Source organism: Amblyomma mixtum, chromosome 7 (assembly GCF_055824585.1).
Source record: "Amblyomma mixtum isolate Tamu chromosome 7, ASM5582458v1, whole genome shotgun sequence".
Classification (NCBI taxonomy): domain Eukaryota; kingdom Metazoa; phylum Arthropoda; class Arachnida; order Ixodida; family Ixodidae; genus Amblyomma; species Amblyomma mixtum.
The window spans coordinates 7298872-7319288 of NC_143018.1; the positions used below are offsets into that span (position 1 = coordinate 7298872).

General features: G+C 47.3%; 1 protein-coding gene across 4 annotated transcripts in view; it reads right to left on the reverse strand.

The window, feature by feature from the left end:
• eya (eya transcriptional coactivator and phosphatase 2) overlaps positions 1-20417 on the reverse strand; it is a 134978-nt gene that overhangs the window by 31346 nt on the left and 83215 nt on the right. For all 4 annotated transcript variants that reach the window (XM_089551509.1, XM_089551507.1, XM_089551506.1 and 1 more), the window contains exons 11-12: positions 3411-3469; positions 564-848 (exon numbers count right to left, since the gene is read on the reverse strand). In XM_089551509.1, coding sequence (XP_089407635.1) covers positions 564-848; positions 3411-3469 — 344 coding nt within the window. The remainder of the gene's footprint in view (positions 1-563; positions 849-3410; positions 3470-20417) is intronic.

A 20417-nucleotide genomic window follows, 5' to 3' on the forward strand; every position in this document is an offset into this window, starting at 1 on the left:
GGGATACGATGGCCGCAACTGGCACAGGACAGGGCTGATTGGAGAGACATGGGAGAGTAGTCACACTGATGATGATGATGATGATGAGATGAGCCATCTATTTATTTATTTATTTATTTATTTATTTACAATACTGCTGGTCTTATTGCAAGACCGTAGCAGGGGCAATTAGTACAGTGCAAAAACAAATATAAACATATTATTCAAAGGCAGCAAACATGGCATAAAAGCAAAGGTAGGAAAAAGTGAATTGGCCATAGCAAAAGGATGTACAGAACAGATCTTCGACAATGGTAGGCACAATTTCAAAATGCACTCAAAATCGCATACATGACAAGTTAGAAGGGGTTGTCTTCTTGACTAGATTTGCAGTCACGGTTGCTGCATCGCCACTGAGCATTACGACAAATGCTCTATCTGTGACACGAATGATGATAAGGATTGAGTGCAGGTGATGTTACGATCCAAGCGATTCCATTCACTAATGATTTCGCATTAGCAATAGCGCCTGGAAGGGAAGAAGAGGAACCCTTGTGGGGCGAATACACGCATGTCATTCGTACCTGGAGTGTATGACGGAGAGGCATTTCATGGCGAGCGTGAGCCAGCTGTCGGTGTGCGCCTCGATCTCCCCGCGCAGCTGCAGCCACTGGTCCCGCTTGGGGCCCAGCAGGCCGGCCACGTTGGTGCGGTACTGGTTGTAGATGTCCTTGATGCGCCGGTAGCGGAAGGCCAGCTTGCGCATCCAGTCCACGCCGCCGCGCACGCCCGACGACAGGCACAGGCCGCCGCCCGACGCCGGCACCGCGCTGCCCGCCTGGAAGCCGTCCGCCGCGAAGTTGTAGTTGCTGCGAGGAGGGAACGTCTACGTCATCACAGGGGCCTCCCCCTCCAGTTTTTCCCTGTCCACGTTCCCTGAGATTCGCGTACAAAAATCGGTACTGGAGTTATCGCAGTTTGCTGGTGACAACGGCCTCTGGCTGCCACAGCCACAGCTGCATTTACTTTTTTTTTTGCCTTCTTTTCTAGATTAAAATGAAAGCTTCGTTTTCAGTGAAAGTTGTACCTTAGTGGTCAGAACGCATCATCAGTGAAAGTTGTACCTTTGTGGTCAGAACGCGGCATCAGTGAAAGTTGTACCTTAGTGGTCAGAACATGGCATCAGTGAAAGTTGTTCCTTTGTGGTCAGAACACAGCATCAGTGAAAGTTGTACCTTAGTGGCCAGAACGCGGCATCAGTGAAAGTTGTACCTTTGTGGTCAGAACGCGGCAATCCGTCGACAAAGCTTCTTCTGAATCTGAATCTGAATTAATTAATAACGCCCATCTCACGTACCTCCCTTCGTCACACAGCATAAGACGTGAGAGCGCGGCCAATTGTCACAGCAGAACGTGCACACGAAGGGAGCATATCTGCTGTGCAATGCACTGTGTGCGCATTTCGAGTAGTTCGGACCATAAAATCAGGTCACAGGGCGGGTCAGGAGTAGTAAAGGGCGCTGCGACCCCCGCTGCCGACATACAGGCTGGCCGGTGACGACAGCGTTGCTTGGAAATGAAGCTGACCGCTGCTGCGATGTCAGCACTGTTTGTGATCCAGCACTGCAACAGCTTGCCTCTCAGACTGGTGCTGACTTCTTGTTTTTGGAGTAAGTTCCAGAATTTCCCGCCCGCGCTAAAAGTTCACCCGGTCAACCCCTGTGAACTAAAATGATGGCATTTGCCGAAACAAAGGGTTTCTCCATTCCGAGGCACACTGAAGTTGTGTAGGCCATGACGGCACTTTACGCAAATTCTGAGACGCTTTCGGCGTTTCAAGACCAGCTCGTGGCCAACACAGTCCGATGGTAAATACTATCCTTTTTTTTTTTTGTTGCCCGAGCTCAGTTTTTAGCGCTGGTAGCTTGTAATGCTTCTCAAGCAAATCCCCCTTGATCCGTTCTTATCAAGCTCCTGGGGCGGAATTGTACCAATGACCTTTTGAATTTGTTTTCTGAGATTGTTTTTCCTCTTTTGCAACATTACCGCGGCCAGATTTCTGGACGTAACATGAACTCGCAATGTGTCTCGCTGCCGTGTTTCTAAACGTTGAAAAATAACACCCCTTTGCACCGCGGACAGCATTTTCTTAAAATGTTTTCAGCATATTTCGAACGTGACAAAAGCAGTCTCTGGGAGGTTCGGAGTAATACATATGCCCATATAATACATCAATTCTTCTTTGATTCTATTCCATGCATACTGTCCGCTGCGTCTAGTGAAAGATCCCGACGACAGCGGAGGCGTTGCGGCGCTTCAGCTAGCGGTGAAAACCGGAAAGGTGAAAATGCGACAGTATCAATAGAATCACTAGAGCTGTTGTGTTCCCGGTGGTCTATGTATAGACCCGCATACTATGAACATTCACTTGCGTATCAGTCTTCTACAGCGTAGCGAGCGCTCCAGGAATCCTGCGAAATCGTTTGGCGGCTGCTGGCTCTCCTTTAAAACATTGGGTGTTATTTTCCAAGCAATTTTTGGGGGGACTCACACATTCACCTGTTGGCAACAAAACTGCCCAAATGTTGTAGGCTTCATTTGCAGAGATAACCGCATACTACAGAGAGAAATAATGCTGCTAATTTAGAATACACGTTTTTTTCTTACGACTTCACTATTGCCAGCGCTAAAAACTTACGATTACAGATTATGCAAAACTTAAAACGAGAACTGAAAAATGAAAGTACTTTCTCGATACAACTAGCAGATCTGGAATATAATGCCTAGGCACATGACACACGTCCTAATAAACAGCGGAAAGTAGCAACATATAGAGCACTGTACAGAATACAATCACCCCAGATCCAACTACCAAAGACATTTAACCAATTGCACGTTAACAAAGTCTTCCTTGAAAACGTCTCCTACAAAGAGATAAGAACCGATTTCATGTGTTGACGATTATTTCTCGAGGTATTTGTTTGTTTACTTTGATTTTTCACAAGTGACATATTCGCTTGTCTTACTTCACTTTTTCTCTCAATTTCATTTGGTGCGCTGGTTGGTCCATCCGTTTGAATCCTTGCAGTGAATTCATTTGAATCCTGCGTAGTGAATGCTGTCGTATACTGTTAGTCACTTACGCTAACCAGTTCTTTGTCATATGTGCTGTTACACAGTAGCTGTTAGTCAGCCTAGCTCAACACTTGTGTCAAACAGTTCTGTCATGTATGCAGCTTTCTGTACTGCGAGACACCGTGAGACGATCAGTGCAGGGGTCTGCGGCCTTATCAAGCTCTCTCCATGACAGCTTTCTGTGCGGGCTTGCAGCATGCTGTGTTCTTTACCTTGATGCAAATAAGGTATTAAATAATGTACACGAGGAACTTTTCATAATGGTTGAAAAGATTTTGTGATTTTTTTTTTGTTACCTCAGGTCCTGGCCGTTGTCGTCCGATGCCACATCGTCTATATGCGCCTGGTCACAGTCCTGCGAAGAACAAAGCCGGGTTCGATTAGGTTCGATCGGGCTGGATGTTATGTTTGTCACTGGTACCGCTGTTTGCATAGTCGCACAGCGTTTCACGAATTCCGCTAGTACAGGCCTGATTTTTACTGTTTCGGGGGAACTACGTACTTCTTTCTGTCCGCACCTGTAGGATTTGTGCACCAGTGAAAGTACGAACATGGCTGACATGAGCGCAGGCAAGACTGCGAAATAATATTGCCACAAGAAAAAGAGTAATCCAATTTAAATCAACAACAGGTCAAGGAGGAAATATCTTTAATAGCGCATTCACAGAAGACATCTGAGTGAAGTACGCATGACTCTTATAAGGATGACGAGGGATTTTATAGAATCGGTGTAATAAGGGAGCAATTACTTAGCGAGCACAGCCAAACGGCTACAAAGGAAAGCTATACAGCTTTCTCAGAAACTTCGTAGTTAAAGGAAAATTCGTCCTGGTCCGGGGTTCGAACCCGGGACCACCGCTTCACCGGAGCAGTCGCTCTACCAATTGAGCTAACCGGGACGGCAAGCTTATGGTAGGGCGAGAGCGAATTCATCAATAACTCGAAGTGGGAACAGTGTTCACCAAATGTTTAGTTATTGATAAATTCGCTCTCGCCCTACCATAAGCTTGCCGTCCCGGTTAGCTAAATTTGTAGAGCTCCGGTGAAGCGGTGGTCCCGGGCTCGAACCCCGGACCAGGACGAATTTTTCTTTAACTACGAAGAAGCAGTGTGTTTGTTTTTCGCGCGCAATTTTTTTCTTTCACAAAAAGAAAATTTCCCCTTGATCCTATTCATTTATTTCCTCCATTTGGCAGCTTGCGGTACTCAGGAGAAACTCACGCGGCATGAATTATTTTAACCCTTTGAGATTAATTTCCTTGAGCCCAATGCCAAGTTCAAATCATCAGCAGTCACCGTTCAGGTACCGGTGTAGCGCGCGACAGAAACGGCACGTGTACAAGGACACAAAACAAGTGCTATGGTCAACGGATTTCACTGATGGCGTTCACACGTAACACCCACGTGGTGGTCTCATGTCCGTCAGAACAGCAAGCACTCGATTTAATGGAGATTCATAACAGGCAATGTGATGTCACCAAAATCTTCTAAGAAGTATGGAGAGTAGAGTTTTCAAGCCAGGTTTAAGTTAGCCGCGCATTACTTCATCGCGTCTTCATGACTACAAGAGCTTGCTGTTTTTGCGCATGCGACCACAGTATTAGGCGAGTATGTGTGCGAGGCTCGGCAGTCAAGTCTGTTGGGTGTTACTGCTTTCTCGTGCTGTCTCCGTCGTGTGCTACATCGGTTCCTCAAAGCCAAACTGCGCCAACCAGCCGTAAACCAAGTGTTGCTGTGCCACATTCAGCATCCAAGCTACGTATGCACCGTTCCGAGAGTGCATACGCGTTGAGCTGTCCTCTATGTTTGGGCGCCCCATTTGGTTCAACGCCTTCGCCGGTAAACTGGAGAAAAGGGGAGCGCGCGGGTGTACCGTTAGGAGCCCGCAGCAGCAACCATCGTCCCACGCTGAATCATATGCCACGCCGCCGCCGGAAAGTGGAAACGTCGTCCTTCGTCACGCAGCACCGCATCTGCCGCGCCACGGCGCCATTTGCATCCCGCGACCGCGCTGTTTGGGTGGAGGAGGTGTAACGGTTTTCTTCCTTCCTTTTTCTTTTCTCTCTTTTTTTGTTCTTTGCTGTTCGGCTGCACTTCTCTTTACGAACTCTTTCTAAAAACGTTTTTTTTTTCTTTTTTCTCGCCACTCCTAGAAGAGACGCTCTACCGTTGCCAACGGCGCGCGCATAGTCGGCCATGCGCGGCAAGCGGAGCGTTGCTGCCGCCGCCGCTGCTGCTGACTGATGCACGCTGGAATGTGCGTCGCGAACCCTCTTTCCTTCTCCTCCTCTTCGCCACCACCGCCGCTAACCGGCCGGTTACGTAACCGCTTTCCCTCCTGGACTCGTCAGAGACGGGGACGGAGTTACGTAACCTTATCTCTCGAAGAGATATAGAACGGTCAGGCACCCCAGCATTACAGGAGATTCCGCGGCAGCGAGAAGAACGAATTACTTGCGCCCGCGTATATTTAAAACGTGATTTCGGAGTGCACTGCTCTCCACCCCGGTTGCTGAGAATGCCGCATCTGACCCCACGACGACACGGTTTAGCGATGCCAGTCGCGGAATCTCGGCAATAACGGCACTGGGTGCTCGGTGGTATGAGGGGCGTGAGTTGCATCACTCCTCCCTCGCTAGGGCTTTGCGGCGAAGGGCATGCTGCATGGTGGAGTTGCGTAATTCGGTATGTCATTTTGCTCCGCGGGGTGTGAAAAAGAAAGTAAAAAGCGTCACAAAATCAGCTAATGCGCCGGTCAAAAAAACTGATCGAGCTCTCAGTGTCTGGTTAGGTTTGCGATGTTTTGTCGCCTGATTAAAAACTGTAGCGCTCGAGACAAGGACACAACGAAGACGACAACGCATGCGCTAACTTTCAACTGAATCTTTATTCAGTGCACAAACAGTTTTTAAATACTGCGCAAGCATCAAAATATCTTCCCACAGGCCTATCACACCGCAAGTCACTTTTCACATTTTGTTCGAGCCATCAAGAAAAATCATCTTCTTTGATAAATATACAGACGGGATGCTTACACACCTATCTTCTAAGTTTTTTATTCGTCTTACTTCAACAATCTCCCGTGTTAGCTTTTTCCTGCTTTTGTTAATCACCTGGCATTCATCGAACTTCGGCATGCGTGCATCTGGTTTACATTCCTGTAAACCTAGGCCTGTAAACCTTGTTGCCTAGCGTTTACAATACTAAAGCTAGCTCGCAAATACTGCCAGGCCTGTGGAATGCACTGTAGTGAGACGCCCATCCCGACTCTACTTTTTTCCCCCTCTATTATATGCCGTTTACTGCCTCTCAAGTTGCATGATACGTACAGTGTTGAATATCAAACCGTCGCCAGTCGAACCATTTCCGTCTTTTCTCGCCAATTTTCGGTGCATTTGACGCTGAAAATAAGCGTGAAAAATGAAGCTGGCGTGCGTCGTAGCCGGGTCACGACTTGTGCAGAAGTTCGGGAAGCCATTTACCCCTCTCTCCAAACGTACAAGCAGCCCAAAGTTCCAGAACGGCATCAAGAGAGTGGACCTGCGACTGACGGCGTTCGGGAAGTTTGGTTCGCTTTGAACTCTTGGTTCGTTTAATTTTTAAGCGTCAACTACAGTTCACATCAGACATCGCCCTTTTAAAAGCAATATTTATTTTGTAATTGAATACACTGCTACTGCGCTAAGAAAAAAATAAGGAATTTGTATGCGCGTGCCATCATTGACGTCCTCCTCAAAGTACGCTTCGCCTACGCGCTCTTTATGCGGTGAAGGGAACCTTCTCACTCGAGTACATCGTCGGTTACCGGTTTCAGGTTATTAGCAGGTTTCACAGCCTGCACACGAACACTCGGTAAACTTATTTGATGTTTGTCGCAGTATAGTTAGCTTCACCAACCCGTCACTCTCCAAGCCATAACCTGCAAGGCCACAAGAGCAGAAGTGGAGTGTGTAACCAGAGTCCTTGCATATATTTATACCCAATAGCATGGCTAATAATTCTTTTTTTTTTCGTTTATTTCGTAAGCGCAGCTATATGTTCACGGAAAACAGCAGGATGCCACTGCCAGGCAGGAAAGAAACGCGGACTCCAGACAGGCACAGCACGCGTATCTTTTCACGCTCATAATACGCAATATAGAGCGATTCATAATTCTGCGCATACGGAGAGCCACTCGAGCGCTGTAAGTCACCGACGGGCTACAAACCGGTGCTACGATACAGACTTGAGGAAGAACGCACAACACCGCCCACGTTCGTACCCACCCCAGAAGCACACCTTAGTTTACTGTGGGCGAAAACGCTCCATAAAAAAATTGCTGAAGAGCGTAAATGTGTCTAAAGCTTGCGGACCGGAAAACATTCCCGCGGCGATTCTTAAGAGCTGCTCAGAAACACTGGCGATGCACCTTGCGCGTTTGTTCGAAAAGTCTCTGAATGAGGGAGTTTTGTCCACCGGCTGGAAGCTGGCATGTGTTGTCCCGATTCATAAGAGAACGGTCCACGAAATTCTGTTGCAACCCATGGGCCGGTTTCGTTCACTAGTATTCCCTGTAAAATTATAGGGCACGTACTATACAGGGGGCAATGCCCTTTATTTATCATTGTTGGTGATTTCGCCTGCGCAGTAGGACGCAAAAACACCGATAGATGGCGCCAGCCCGGGTAATCCGGTTCAATGTCACCAGTTGTACCATTGCCCTGTGCAGAAGTCGCAGCAAAGCTGCATTGTTTTTACAGGTATTCTATGATGCACGGAGACCGGACTCGGTGCAAGGTGCGCACATGGGCAAAATTAGGAATAAAAAAGTGAGGGCCTTACACGAGTAAATACGGTATTTGCCACCTGCAAGCAAAGTGAATAGAGGGGAGGGGGGGGGGGGGGGGGGAGAATAGAAAATACCAGCCGTCAAGTGCATCTAGTTCTAAGATCTAATGCGTTGATCGACATGCTGAATAAATCGGAAAAGCAAGGCCTCGGTAATCCTCACAGCAACCACATCTTTAAGGTCGGGTAGTGGAGGGAAACGTATACGCTTAAGTACCAGTGCTGTGACATGTAGTCCACATTCAACAAAATTTCTGCAACGAAGAATTTTACTACTTTCACCATTGAGACGGTGCGATAGTATTCTCTCCGAAGACAACTTGCGTAAACTCTAGACCGCAGGTGCATCTGCAGAATGCATGCTTATTATATGATGAAATGCGACACCTGCATATATGGCAAAATTACTTTCGAAAAGTTATTAATTTAGTCAATATTTGCTCTCGTATCCCGCAAATATACTTGAAATGCATGACTAATTACTACACACAAGAAGTAATAACGTTACATTATAGTTACTTCTGAAAAGTAGTGCAGTTATTCTCGAATTACTTTATTTGTGCTTAGACGCATGAAAAGCAGTATACTGGTGACAGCTCCAACAAGCATTTCAGATGGACAGCGCCCGTCCTGTGTTTTTCGTGTTCCTTCTGTCCTCGTTCCGTAGCGCTGTTGTGAATCTGTTTATTAAGCATGAACCAACTAACCCACACCAGAATCCTCTTAGAAAGCATTTCAGGTTTCATCCTTTACTTCGCCGCAGGAGCAACGGGGTTTCAAAGACCAAATAACATTTGCCGCCAAGAAAAGTAGCTGTGTTTTGTTTATAAATTTAATGTCGAAAGTAATTATTTTTGTAGCGAAGTTATTGCCATGAAGAATTTCATTACTAAATTACTATACCAGGAAAACAACTCACTTACATCATAAAATACCGATAAACATAAATAAATTACTGCAGTTGCATAGCAGTAATTCACTTACTGCCATGTCGTGACACCAACGAGGCCTATGCTTCCTTCACAACTCATTCACCTAAAGTGTGCGCCTCCCACCAGGTAGGCAAAGCAAGGAAATTCCGCCTTTGGCGGCGCTGGCTGCCGAGGCAACGCAACTAACTCCAGCAACAAACGCATTCATTATTATAAGCACAAGTAAAGCACTTTCTGGATGATGCGAACTTAGCAAGCAATCCACACAGGAGTGAACAGACGGCTCTCCCAAATGCAGAACTCTTTCTGAGGCGAGCATTTCCAGTTTCTAGTCACGGCTCATGTGTAACGTTTCCATGTTTAGCGTCCGCAAGGATAAAAAAAGAATACGAACTGTGTTATAGTCCGATACTACTCAAGAGCGCAGCGGCAAATGTTGCTGAAAGATTCTCATGATGTCGCCATTAATACCCCCGCATCCGCTAGTGTGATATTGCATGGGATTTCCAGGTAAAAGGTGGCAAGGTGAAGGGTCTCCTCAGAGGGGCATCCGCTGCTGTTAGAAATTGCACCGACCATAGTACTTCTGGGTGTATTAGAAAATATTATACAGCCTGCATGTGGAAATCCCAAAATGAGCACTGAATCGATACATCCTATTACGACGCTTCCACGCGATGTGTGGCGGCCAATACGGCGGGTTGATGTACGGGGGCACCAACAGATGGCGCCACCGTACTGGCAACCTACGCTCGGCCCTTTCTGGCCTGCGGCTCCACAGTAGTCTGGTTTCGCGGCGCTTTCGGGTGAGGCGCGGCTGGGCGGTGGTTATCGACTGGCTGCCCCCGCCCAGCAAAGGGGCCGAACCCGCGGTGAGGAGAGTGCCTCCCCCTTTTCGGGCGGTTTCAACTCCGGCGTTCGGCTGTGGCCATGCCCCGCCCTGCTCCTCAGCCCGCCGCCATCCCTCCTATTTTTAAATCGTTTAGCTGAGCCCGACAGCCAAGAGATTTTTCATTCGGGAGCGCACGATCCTGACAATGAACTTCCTGCAACAGTCCAGCGTCTTGGAAAGCTAGGGGATTAAATCGGCCCCCGAATTTCGCGGTGTAGGCCTCAGCTCGATGGGGCGAAATCTAATAAAGGCCGTGTGTGGATGTTTGGGGGCAATTTGAAGAACCCCAGACGATCAAAATCATCTGAAGACCACTACGGCGCCTCTCATGACATGTGCTGGTTATTTGGAATTTATTATTCTAGTGCATTGCATTGCATCGCATTTATTCCTTTCAGTAAAGAACACGCTGCTGCGCACATCATCATCATCATCAGCCTGACTACGACCACTGCAGGGCAAAGGCCTCTCCCCTGTCTCTCCAATTAACCCTGTTCTTTGCCAGTTGCGGCCACCGTATCCCCACAAACTTCGTAATCTCATCCGCACACCTAACTTTCTGCCGTCTTTGCTACGCTTGTCTTCCCTTGGAATCCACTCCGTTACCCTTAAGGACCAGCGGTTATCTTGCCTTCGCATTACGTGCCCTGCCCCAATCCCACCTCTTCCTCTTGATTTCGACTAGGATATCATTAACCTCCATTATGACCTCCACCCCATTCTCATTCTTCTAGCTACCCTTCTCATGATCCTGATCAGCGGTCACTACCTGCCCTAAGTGGACATATTCTCTCACTACATGCAGCACCTCACTACCAACTGTGAACTGCTGTTGCTAACACAGCTGTTGCAGGTTTGCTGCACTGAACTGATGCACCGAAACGCCGTCTCTGGCGTCAGATTTGTCCTATGACTGGATAACACAGGGATTAACACGGGTCAACTTTTAGCGCGGTTTCAAAAGCCTAGAATGTTAGAAGTATACTTCTTCCTGATGATCGACAAGTTTACACGATGCATGCCAGCGGCAGATTGCAGCGAATATGCAGACCGACACTTAATTGACGAAGCATTTTAACCACCATAAATATTAACTTTTTCTTCACCACTATCTCTAGCTTAACCTCGACAGCAGTTTTCCAAGCGTCTACTGCTCAGGGCAACTTCGACCTTTGTACGTTCTGCCATTCGCCAACTTTGTAGTTCACCGTGGTAGGCTTCCGACGTGCATCACCTCACAGCGAGATCCCAAGGAATAGCAGACCGGGGTGAATGTGAGGATTTGAGCGATTATGGGTTTTAAAGCAGCCCTTGGTCATTCATCGTCACGCTGCTTCACACACGAGCACTCTACAAAAGACCAAACCAGCAGAGCTACGATGTGAAGATGGTCGTAACTTACTATTTCAAGCATACGGATTGATTGAAACACGTCCTTTGTTAAAAGCAATTACGTACACATTGTTAGAGGCATCTGAGTGTTAATACTAATCTTTAACTCTCAACTTCGATCCTCCCTTCCCTCGCGGCGCGGTTGAGGTGTCCATCGAAAAGTGAGACAGTTACCGCGCCTTTCATTTCCTGATAACCAACTATTTTTAAAGCCATAGCGTTGATGATGTCGTTCAGAGGCAACCTTAGCGCCGTCGGCGTTGCGGGTGAAACAGCAGATGGCCCACCTGCCAGTTAATTAGTTCACGTGACTTTGTGACGTCATCACAACCTGCTCACCGTAGCAGGTGGCAGTTAAATTAATAGTTGGTCGCGAGATGTTGCTCGGGAAGAGCAGCCTGGGTCTCACAAACCCCACCCGTGGCTGGCTTTGAAACAGCCACCTGCGGGACAGCGGCACATCGCTTTAACCGCTGCCAGGAGTGGTATAAGGGTTCCCCACAAACTACGAATATAAAGTATAGAATGATCAATTCTGCATATATGGGCATGTAGGCGTAACCTAGGCGACAGAGAGAAAGTATCCATGCTTGCAGCGCACTAAGGACGTGGCACAAGAACAAGAAGTACTTCAGGCTGAGGCGCCGAAGTGAGCGCCTTGTCCTTGTTCATGTCTCTCGTGCTTAGTACGCTGCTAGCATGGATCCTAACCAACTAGCCCAACAACAAGTACTGCTAGAGAGAAAGTACTTGAGAGGGAGGAATCTGATTCTCTTGCATTGTACTCTCAAAGGTAGGTTAAGCAGTATGTGATGGCGAAAGAAAGAACAGTGTCAGTATCAGCGAAGCGATACCCCAAGAGGACCCCAGGCTGCTGAAGAGACCCGTTAACGCTATCGTGCCCTTAAGACGGAGCCTAATTTTCGCCTAAAGTTTTTACTTTTAAACGAAAAGCATGTATCACCGAAAACAAGGCCAGCGAGAAGGACACTGCTAGAAATTAGCGCTCGCGTCCCGTGTCTCATTCCTTGTCTTTGTACGCTGTCGACGCTCTAATTAAGGCCTGACGAAACAATGAATGGGTGAAACAATAGAACGTAACTGGTCTCCAAAGCATTACGTCTCTAACACCGTCCGGCAAACTAGTAGTAATGGTTATAGCTCAAGAATCACCGTGACGCCTTGGGGTATTGCTGCAAGCCAGCCTACACAACAGTCCCCTCGCTGTTTGTAATACAATGTCTGCAATTATTGCGCGTAATAAGGGCTGCCTTACGGCTGCCTCCAAGGACAATGTGAGCGACCCTTCGCACCTGGAACAGTATGCGTGCTCATACGGCGGCGGATCGAGAGCAGTGCAGCACTGCGGCGGTTCTCGCGGAACCAGTTTTCGCGCGAGACGACGATCCGCCGCAGCTGCGGGCCCAGACAGAATCGGTCCAAGGACGACCGCACGCGCGCGCTCACGCTGCAGGACGCCATGCTGTCGCCCCGGTGGCACCGTGACGAGCATTTCGGGATGCGCGGCTTCGAGTACGCCTCCGCAGCGGTCAGCTACGTGGCACAGACGTTCACGTACAACTCTCCAATTTTAAGCATGAAATGCTTTTAGCCCCCGTTTTTGGCGCACCGCGGGTGGAACAGAGGAAGAGCACGGAGGCGAACCTAAACGAACCTGGCCCGAAAGATGCGGGTTCGATCCCGGCCGCGGCGGTTGAATTTCTTTGGAGGAGAAATTTGAGGCCCGTGTACTGTGCGATGTCAGTGCACGTTAAAGAACCCCAGGTGGTCGAAATTTCCGGAGCCCTCCACTACGGCGTCTCTCATAGCCTTAGTCGCTTTGGGACGTTAAACCCCATAAACCAACGAACCAACAGCCATATTAATTACGTAGTTCAGAAACTTTCCAGAACAGTTGGTATCATGCGCCGCAATTTCTTTAATTTTCCTATGTCAGTCAACATGTTACTTTACCACTCTTTGTTCTCTTCTATAGCCAACTACGGATGTATGGTGTGGGCAACAACAGCTGAAAATATTAACAAAGTCACAGTGTTAAACGTACTATACGCATTGCATGTAAAGTGCCGTATTTCTTCCACACTGCGAGCCTTTTCCATCGACACAACGTCATACCAATGAAGTCCATGTATAACTATAGGGTGGCGCCTTTCATAGCCTTAGTCGCTTTGGGACGTTAAACCCCATAAACCAAACCCTATAACTATAGGGTGTGCTATAAATATAAACTCGCCATAATGAAAAATGATGACTCCTTACTTGCACTAGCTGGGCTAGAGCAAAGCAGAACTGTGTATGATACCCGCGCAGCAGAGCCTTGGAATGTTAAGAAATGCCGCACAAACTATGGCAAACAAATGTTGCAGCATACCTTACCGACACTTCTGAACCAGTTGTACTGCCACAAGAATCTTGATGTATCCAATATTTCTCTGAAAGAATTGCCCCAAATTTTCATGTAGTTTTTTTTCTTCCTATTACCACTTTGAGTGCACCTGTCAATTTTGCTGTCCTTTATTTTCTCCTCCCTGTGTTTGCTTTATAGGCTCTTTGATCTAATGTAGTTTCTTTTTTCTTTTATAAGCAAAATGTACTGCGTATGAACGTACATGTCTCATTCTCTGTACCGAACATACTTTACTTACATTTTGATTGATGTCGTACTCCGCCACCGTCAATGCTGCACTGTAAGAGGAAGCCAGGACCTCTTAAGCGTCTATACAGCTTTTTCCCTGGCTGTCCTCGCAACACCCAGTTGCGGAAATAAACCTTCAACCTTCAACTTTGGCGAAACTTTCAGTCACCCCCTGGCGCCTAGATGCTGGGCTGCCGCCGGAGCAGCGCATGCGTCAACAACAGCGTCTCTGGAATGTGCTACGCTGGTTACTGCCCATGCGCGGGCCGCGCTGCTCATGGCAGAGTCAGACTGAAAACACGCGCGTAGCATCAACCTGGTTATCTTAGCCCAGCCTTAGCCCAAGCGATTGCTGCAGTGACAGGTACCCTCCAATCTAGTTGTCATCTGGCATGCAGGTCAAAGCTTATGCGAAGGGAAATTTCATGTGCTAGTTAGCTTTCAAAGAGTGTGACAATAATATTTAACAGCGTTTCTGAAAATCGGCTGTAAGTTCGCATGCAGCAAAGCGAAAGGAAGAAACCAAGTAATTGGAAAAAGACGCCACTGCAAACCAGCTCTCGCTGATAATTTATTGGGATCAGCTCTCACTGATTCCTTCGTACTTCACGCGAAAAAATTGATTTGAGAAAAAGGAAGGCGCAGTATCTCACTTCTTGCTGGACACATCAACCACGCCGTGGTAGAGGAGAGTGGCACATGTGCTCTAAAAAGGAGATGGCGCTGCTCGGTCGAGGTGAAGGCCCTCGAGTTCCGTGTACTGAGTGCTGGTGCTACACGACAAAAGGGATGGTGACTCTAAATGTGGCGAAGGATGCCGAGCACGGTGTTGAACTATACGAAATGCGGCTGATGGTTCCTCTTCTAGCTGGACACCTCAACCACGCTGTGGTAGAAGAAAGTGGCACATGTGCTCAAAAAAGGAGATGTCGCTGCTCGGTCGAGGTGAAGGCGCTAGAGTTCGGTGTACTGCGTGCTGGCGCAAAATACCAAAAGGGATAGTGACTCTAAATCAGTGGCGGAGGGTGTCCAACTATACGAAACTATACTATACGGTGTTCAACTATACGAAATGCGGCTGATGGTTCCTCAAGGCTCGAGTGCAGCTATCACCATCTGAGAGACGCCCTGGACAGTGGTACGCTTTTCCTGCAGTGCATTTAGTCTCTACATCTACTCTCAAGGAGGAGATCGACAGTTAATTTTTGTAGTAAGTATCTCAGTAGCGAGTGTCCCACGAAGGACAGTAGTGGAGAGACGGATGAGTTGCGCGCATGTGCATACAGCGCTGTCTCGGTGCACAGTGGTCTGTTCTGCTGTTCTGCAGACACGACACAACTCGACTATATTTTCGCCACTGTGGTCCCCCGTGGGACGCTGCCAAGGTATACTTATACCCACTAAAAATTTAGATAGCTGTTCTTGTTTACAGCGTTCAAGCGGCGCGCTCCGTTGTGCTTTTGGGAGATTATTCGCTGCGAACCTGCGGAATCGGTATCCTCCCCGAGACCCGGCAGGGTAGAATTTGTCAAGTAATATTGGGCAACGGAACAGCACGCGCATTAGCTCTATGGCACACGCGGCAGCCGTGAAAGAAGGTCTTGCGCTGTGGAAAGCTCTTCCTCGGATACGTCCAGAACCTGTGCTGCTATCTAGTGAGTGTGGTCGGAATCATATCGTTCCCTTCCTCTTCGAGAGCTCTCAAAATGTGTAACTCGGTGTGAACATGAACGTGTAGGCCAAAAAAAGAAAAAAGCAAGCGGATTCATGTCTGTTCCAACAGGGTTAAAAGCACTTTTAAGCACTTAATTATTATCTTTATAACGAATATTGCTTTGGGCATAATACAATACGATCGGCGATTTCGAAAACCAGACTACATCACGGTCCGCACCTCTAGATAGTCCTCGCGGCGTGAAGTTTTAACTATTTAAACCTCTGTTGCCCGCGTGCGGAAATTACATTACTCGCTCAAGGGACATATTTGACTCGTTACAGCGTTACTGGCGGAAAAGAATGTAGTAGCGCTATGAAGACGGGACATGAGAGAATGGGAGAGACGCTTGGACTGACTAAAAATCAAATGTTTTTTGTTTTTTTTTTCCGACAGGTGAAGCACCAATATAGAGTAATTACTCCCTCATTACAAATCTACACCACCCTGGAGGATTCCCCTAAACATTGGATCCCGTAGTAGAAGACCTCATATTGGATATGCGTTGGAGTTTTGGTTCTCAACCAGGCTCGTGCAACCAGCGGTCGGCAGAATCTCTCCGCCCCACCCTGCAGCCCCCTTCCGCTTGAACGACGAATGCGCAGTCGAAACCCGTTTTAACTCCACCCAGTTGTGTTTCCGGTCTTCTGTTCTCCCTCTTCAGTTCTCTCTCTATTTCGATTTTCAATAAAAGCTGCTTCAAAACGACTTTTATCCCTCCAAAGGTATCAGAGCTACGTTTTCGTGCGCTTTCGAGCCTGTTTCGGTACAGCGCCACTAACGCCGTCTTTACGCATTCTGCGTTGCTAATAAACAGTGGAAGCCTTCATTCAGGGTATTTGTCAGTAAGCAGCGTACCTGTATTGTGATTGCACCGAATAGGCCTACGGCCTGCATTTACTGAGGATGAGTGACCAAAGAAACTCTCTGAGACACGCACCTCATGTGGCGTTACACCACATTGCCAAGAAGGAACGGATCCCTGAGCCTAGGCTACATTTCCATCCACTTTAAAACGGTAATCACGGAGGACTTTTTTGATGCAATAGCATTAGAGGTGTCGTCACATATAAACCCTGCCCAACTTTGGTGCCACGAATTTCGCTGATTGGTTGAGAGAGGTCACGTGACCTTGTGACGGCATCACAACTTGCCCACAAGGTTGTGAGCAACCTAGTTTCTAGACAACCGCCTAGATAGAGATTCGAAATTAAAGAATCTGAAAAAAAGTCATTTATGCGAATGCCGGCACCATCACAGCATAGCGGATACCTGCTGCAGTTAGCAGCCTGAATATAGAGGATGGCGGACCGACAATTGCAAAGAAATTGATCGAAACAAGCGCAAAGATTTCAGCATAAGCTGTGAGAAATGAGCATGTATATATGGTTTTGCTTTATGACCTTTAACGTCTCAAAGCGATTCGGGCTGTTAAGGACGTCGTAATGGAGTGCTCCGGATAATGTCGATCACATGGGGTCGAGCACTGACGTCGCACAGCACATGGGCATCTAGCATTTCGCCTACATCGATGTGCGACCGCCGCGGCCGGGAACGAAGCCGCTTCTTTCGGGTCAGCAGCCAAGCGCCATAACCACTGAGTCACCTCGGCAGCTTCCAATATACCAAGTGTTTCAGCGAACACTTTCAAAAATTTTCAAAAATAGGCTTTTTAGGGTAAAATTATGGCTGTTGCGAGTAATCTGGTTAACTAATTTCTAATAATTACCTTTTCAAAATTTCCCAAACGCAATTACCCTTGGCGCTGTGTCTCGACAAAATTTGGCTTTTTAGACTAGTTACGTGCACTGGAGGGGTTGCTTTTCCTGCATGCTTTCAAAAGCGCATGTATTTTCACACGATGCAGCGAAACTTTGTCGAGCCACAGCGGCGAGGGTAGTCGCGTTTTCAAAATTCTAAAAGCTGATATGGCTATTACTAACGACCGGTGACAGATCTCTAATTACAACTAGGCGCCTAACTCTACTCGTTAAAAAGTTAATTACTAAAAATTAATTAACCAGCTTACTACCTAAGACTATTCACCGGTTTTCTGGTGAGCGCCAACACTGGTAATACTATGCCGCAAAAGCCATATTTTTACCCTAAAAACGCCTAGTCATGAATATGTTTGAAAGTGTTCCCTGAAACAACGGGTATATGCTGTCGCATTCCACTGGTAAGGCGACTCAAGCCTCCCCATATGTTTTTAGTCTTGACGATATCAACATGAATCAAGTAGAGAAAAAATTTTTAACTCGACTTTCACTGCAATAAATTCATCCTACCCTGCCAGAAAAACATCAGCAGGGCTATAGAAAGAGGCATAGAATCGATTTTTTACTAATGCCATGAAGTGGACGGAGTTGTCCCGAGTGTCCACTTAAAGGGCAGCTGCAGCACTTTTTTGAGAATTTCGCGATATTCAAGGATTCAAATCTATGCAGGCTGCAGGTAAAGCATGCCAAGTGTTTTTGCACTAGTATTTACAATAGTGACGTAATCGACGATTGAATTTTGCGCTTCTCCTCAATGCACCCGATAAGTGCAGGGAAACTCAGCGTGACGTCTTGGAAGGTATGATTTCAAATTACCGCTGTCGTCAGCCACACCCTGCCTTGACGCTTTAGACGCTGCCACACAACTCTCGGCAGGGTTTGCCTTCGGTGGCGTTATTTTTTTTCCTTCAAAGAAGGCGTTTGCGCGTTGGAAATGTATACCGATATCTTCGATGACGTCATCATGCGCCCCCCCCCCCCCCCCCCCCCCCTTGGCGTTGTGCGCTGCAGAGAAACTTGAGGGTCGTCCGGATTTCAAACGGCGATTACTACACTATTTCAAGCGTTAGCCCCAAAAGACTTCGCATGCTTTACCTGCAAGTTTCACACATTCGACCCTCTTAAGGTTGTTGATTTCTGAAACCTATGCAATTTCCCTTTAAGCCGTGGGCTTTTTCTCCTCGTCGCCTCACAAAGAGCGCTTGCAGACCACGCTCACGTCTTCGCGAAGGGCCACCGCTCCTTTGAAGGCTGTCCCGGAGTCCGACAAAGAAGCGACGCGTGCAGCGCGTGTTTTAGCGCGCACTCAGCGTGGACGCGCGGCCGAAGATAGACGTCCGCATGCGGCCCTGATATGATATGACAGGCGTAGCCTACATTCGGGGAGGAGAGCGCGGCCGCAAATTAAAAGGAGTAAGAGACCAAATGGAGCGAGGGCGTGGCGTACAGCAACGCCTGGCCTTTTGTTCGCGGGCGTCGATGAACGTGAATAATTGTGACCGCACGAGAGAGGAATACGGCGTGCTCGCTAGGCCTCGCGTGGACGAGCTCACGCCTGGTCCTCCCTGTACTGTCCCGTCTGGAGGCTGAAGGTCTTTTCATGCGCCTCTCACCTATTTCTTTATTTCCACCGCGACTGAGTTATAGCGCTATTTTTCAAATGCCGAGCTGTCCCACGTGGCCACACCGGCTCTAAGCAAAAAAGAATGCAAAAATTCAGGGGGCACTTTGACTCTCTAAAGTGCTGCAAGGCGAAAGCGCTTCCTGGCGCACTGTTTGTCTCTATTTATTTTTTATTTCATATTTTATTTTACTTTATTTTTCTTTTTGTTTCTTCTCTTACTTTTACTTCTTTTTATTTTTATTATTTTCTTATTTTTATTTTCTATTCCTTTTATTTTATTTATGAAACCCATGCATTCACCAGATGCGCCTTTATTCACGCTCAAACCCTGAGCCTTCGTGGCGGAGTGGTAGCGTCTCGAGTGGTTCGATTCCCTGCCTCGAGACAGTTTTTTTTTTTTTTAAGTAGTGGTGCCGAAACGCGGACAAATCTGCCGACACGGCTGCTAACAACAGTATGATGCATTAAATGCTTTCGCCTTAATAATCTTTTAGCGTTGTTGACGTAGAAAAGAAAATGGCCTGCATTCGCTACGGAGGATAGGCCGAGAATCGAGCACTGACTTCATAATGATGAAAAAGAGTGATCCGAAAATCGCACTGAGAATGGCAGAATGGCAGCACTTTAGTCCGACTTAGTAAACTACCAGGGCTGCGTGTCCATCATGACAAATAAAAATTAGCACGAGAAAAACTGAATATACTAAGATTCTCCACGGATGTAGCAGAAACGTCTCAAAATGATTACACGATAAGAAACAACGCAGTTGGGACAGTCCTACGCATCAAATATATCTGTGAGTATTTTTCAGTCATATCCTAAAATGGAATACTCAGATAGAATTCGGTCAAATGTTTAGGGGAAACCACCAAGGTGGAGTAGGTTTGTAATAAGGGAGTAATTACTCATTGACATCCACCTGAGCGCTGACATACGGCTACAAAGGAAAGCTAAAGTGAATGGCAATGAGTGATTACTCCCTTATTACAGATGGAATTCATAACAAACAAAGCATTTAACCAAAATTGGTCTTTTGAAACGCCGTTTACTCCTGGCTAATGCAGAAACTAGGCACATCGCTTACACCACGCCGATAAGGTCGTCTCTTGAATACGTATCGATTATTTGTCACCCTTACCAAGGCTGCTGAGACAGTGCAAATGAAGCATCCACATCCATAATGTCGCCTAGCTTATTCACGACGTCGAAGCGTATCAGCACTGAAGCCCAACCTGGTTTTTAAACCTCTTGTCACGCGCAGAAAGTTTGCCCGGTTCTCATTGTTTCTCATGTTATATCATTGCGCCCAGAAATTCTCCCGAAATCAAATCTTTCCTGCGCCTCATTTATCATCTCGCCTGGATCATGCGCAAAAGTGCGCCCGATTTTCGCTCGCGCACTAAAATATCGGATGTCACCGTTTGTATCGGCAATAAATCAATCCATGGAACACATTGCCATCCAGTATCGTCAGAAAACCAAAGTAAT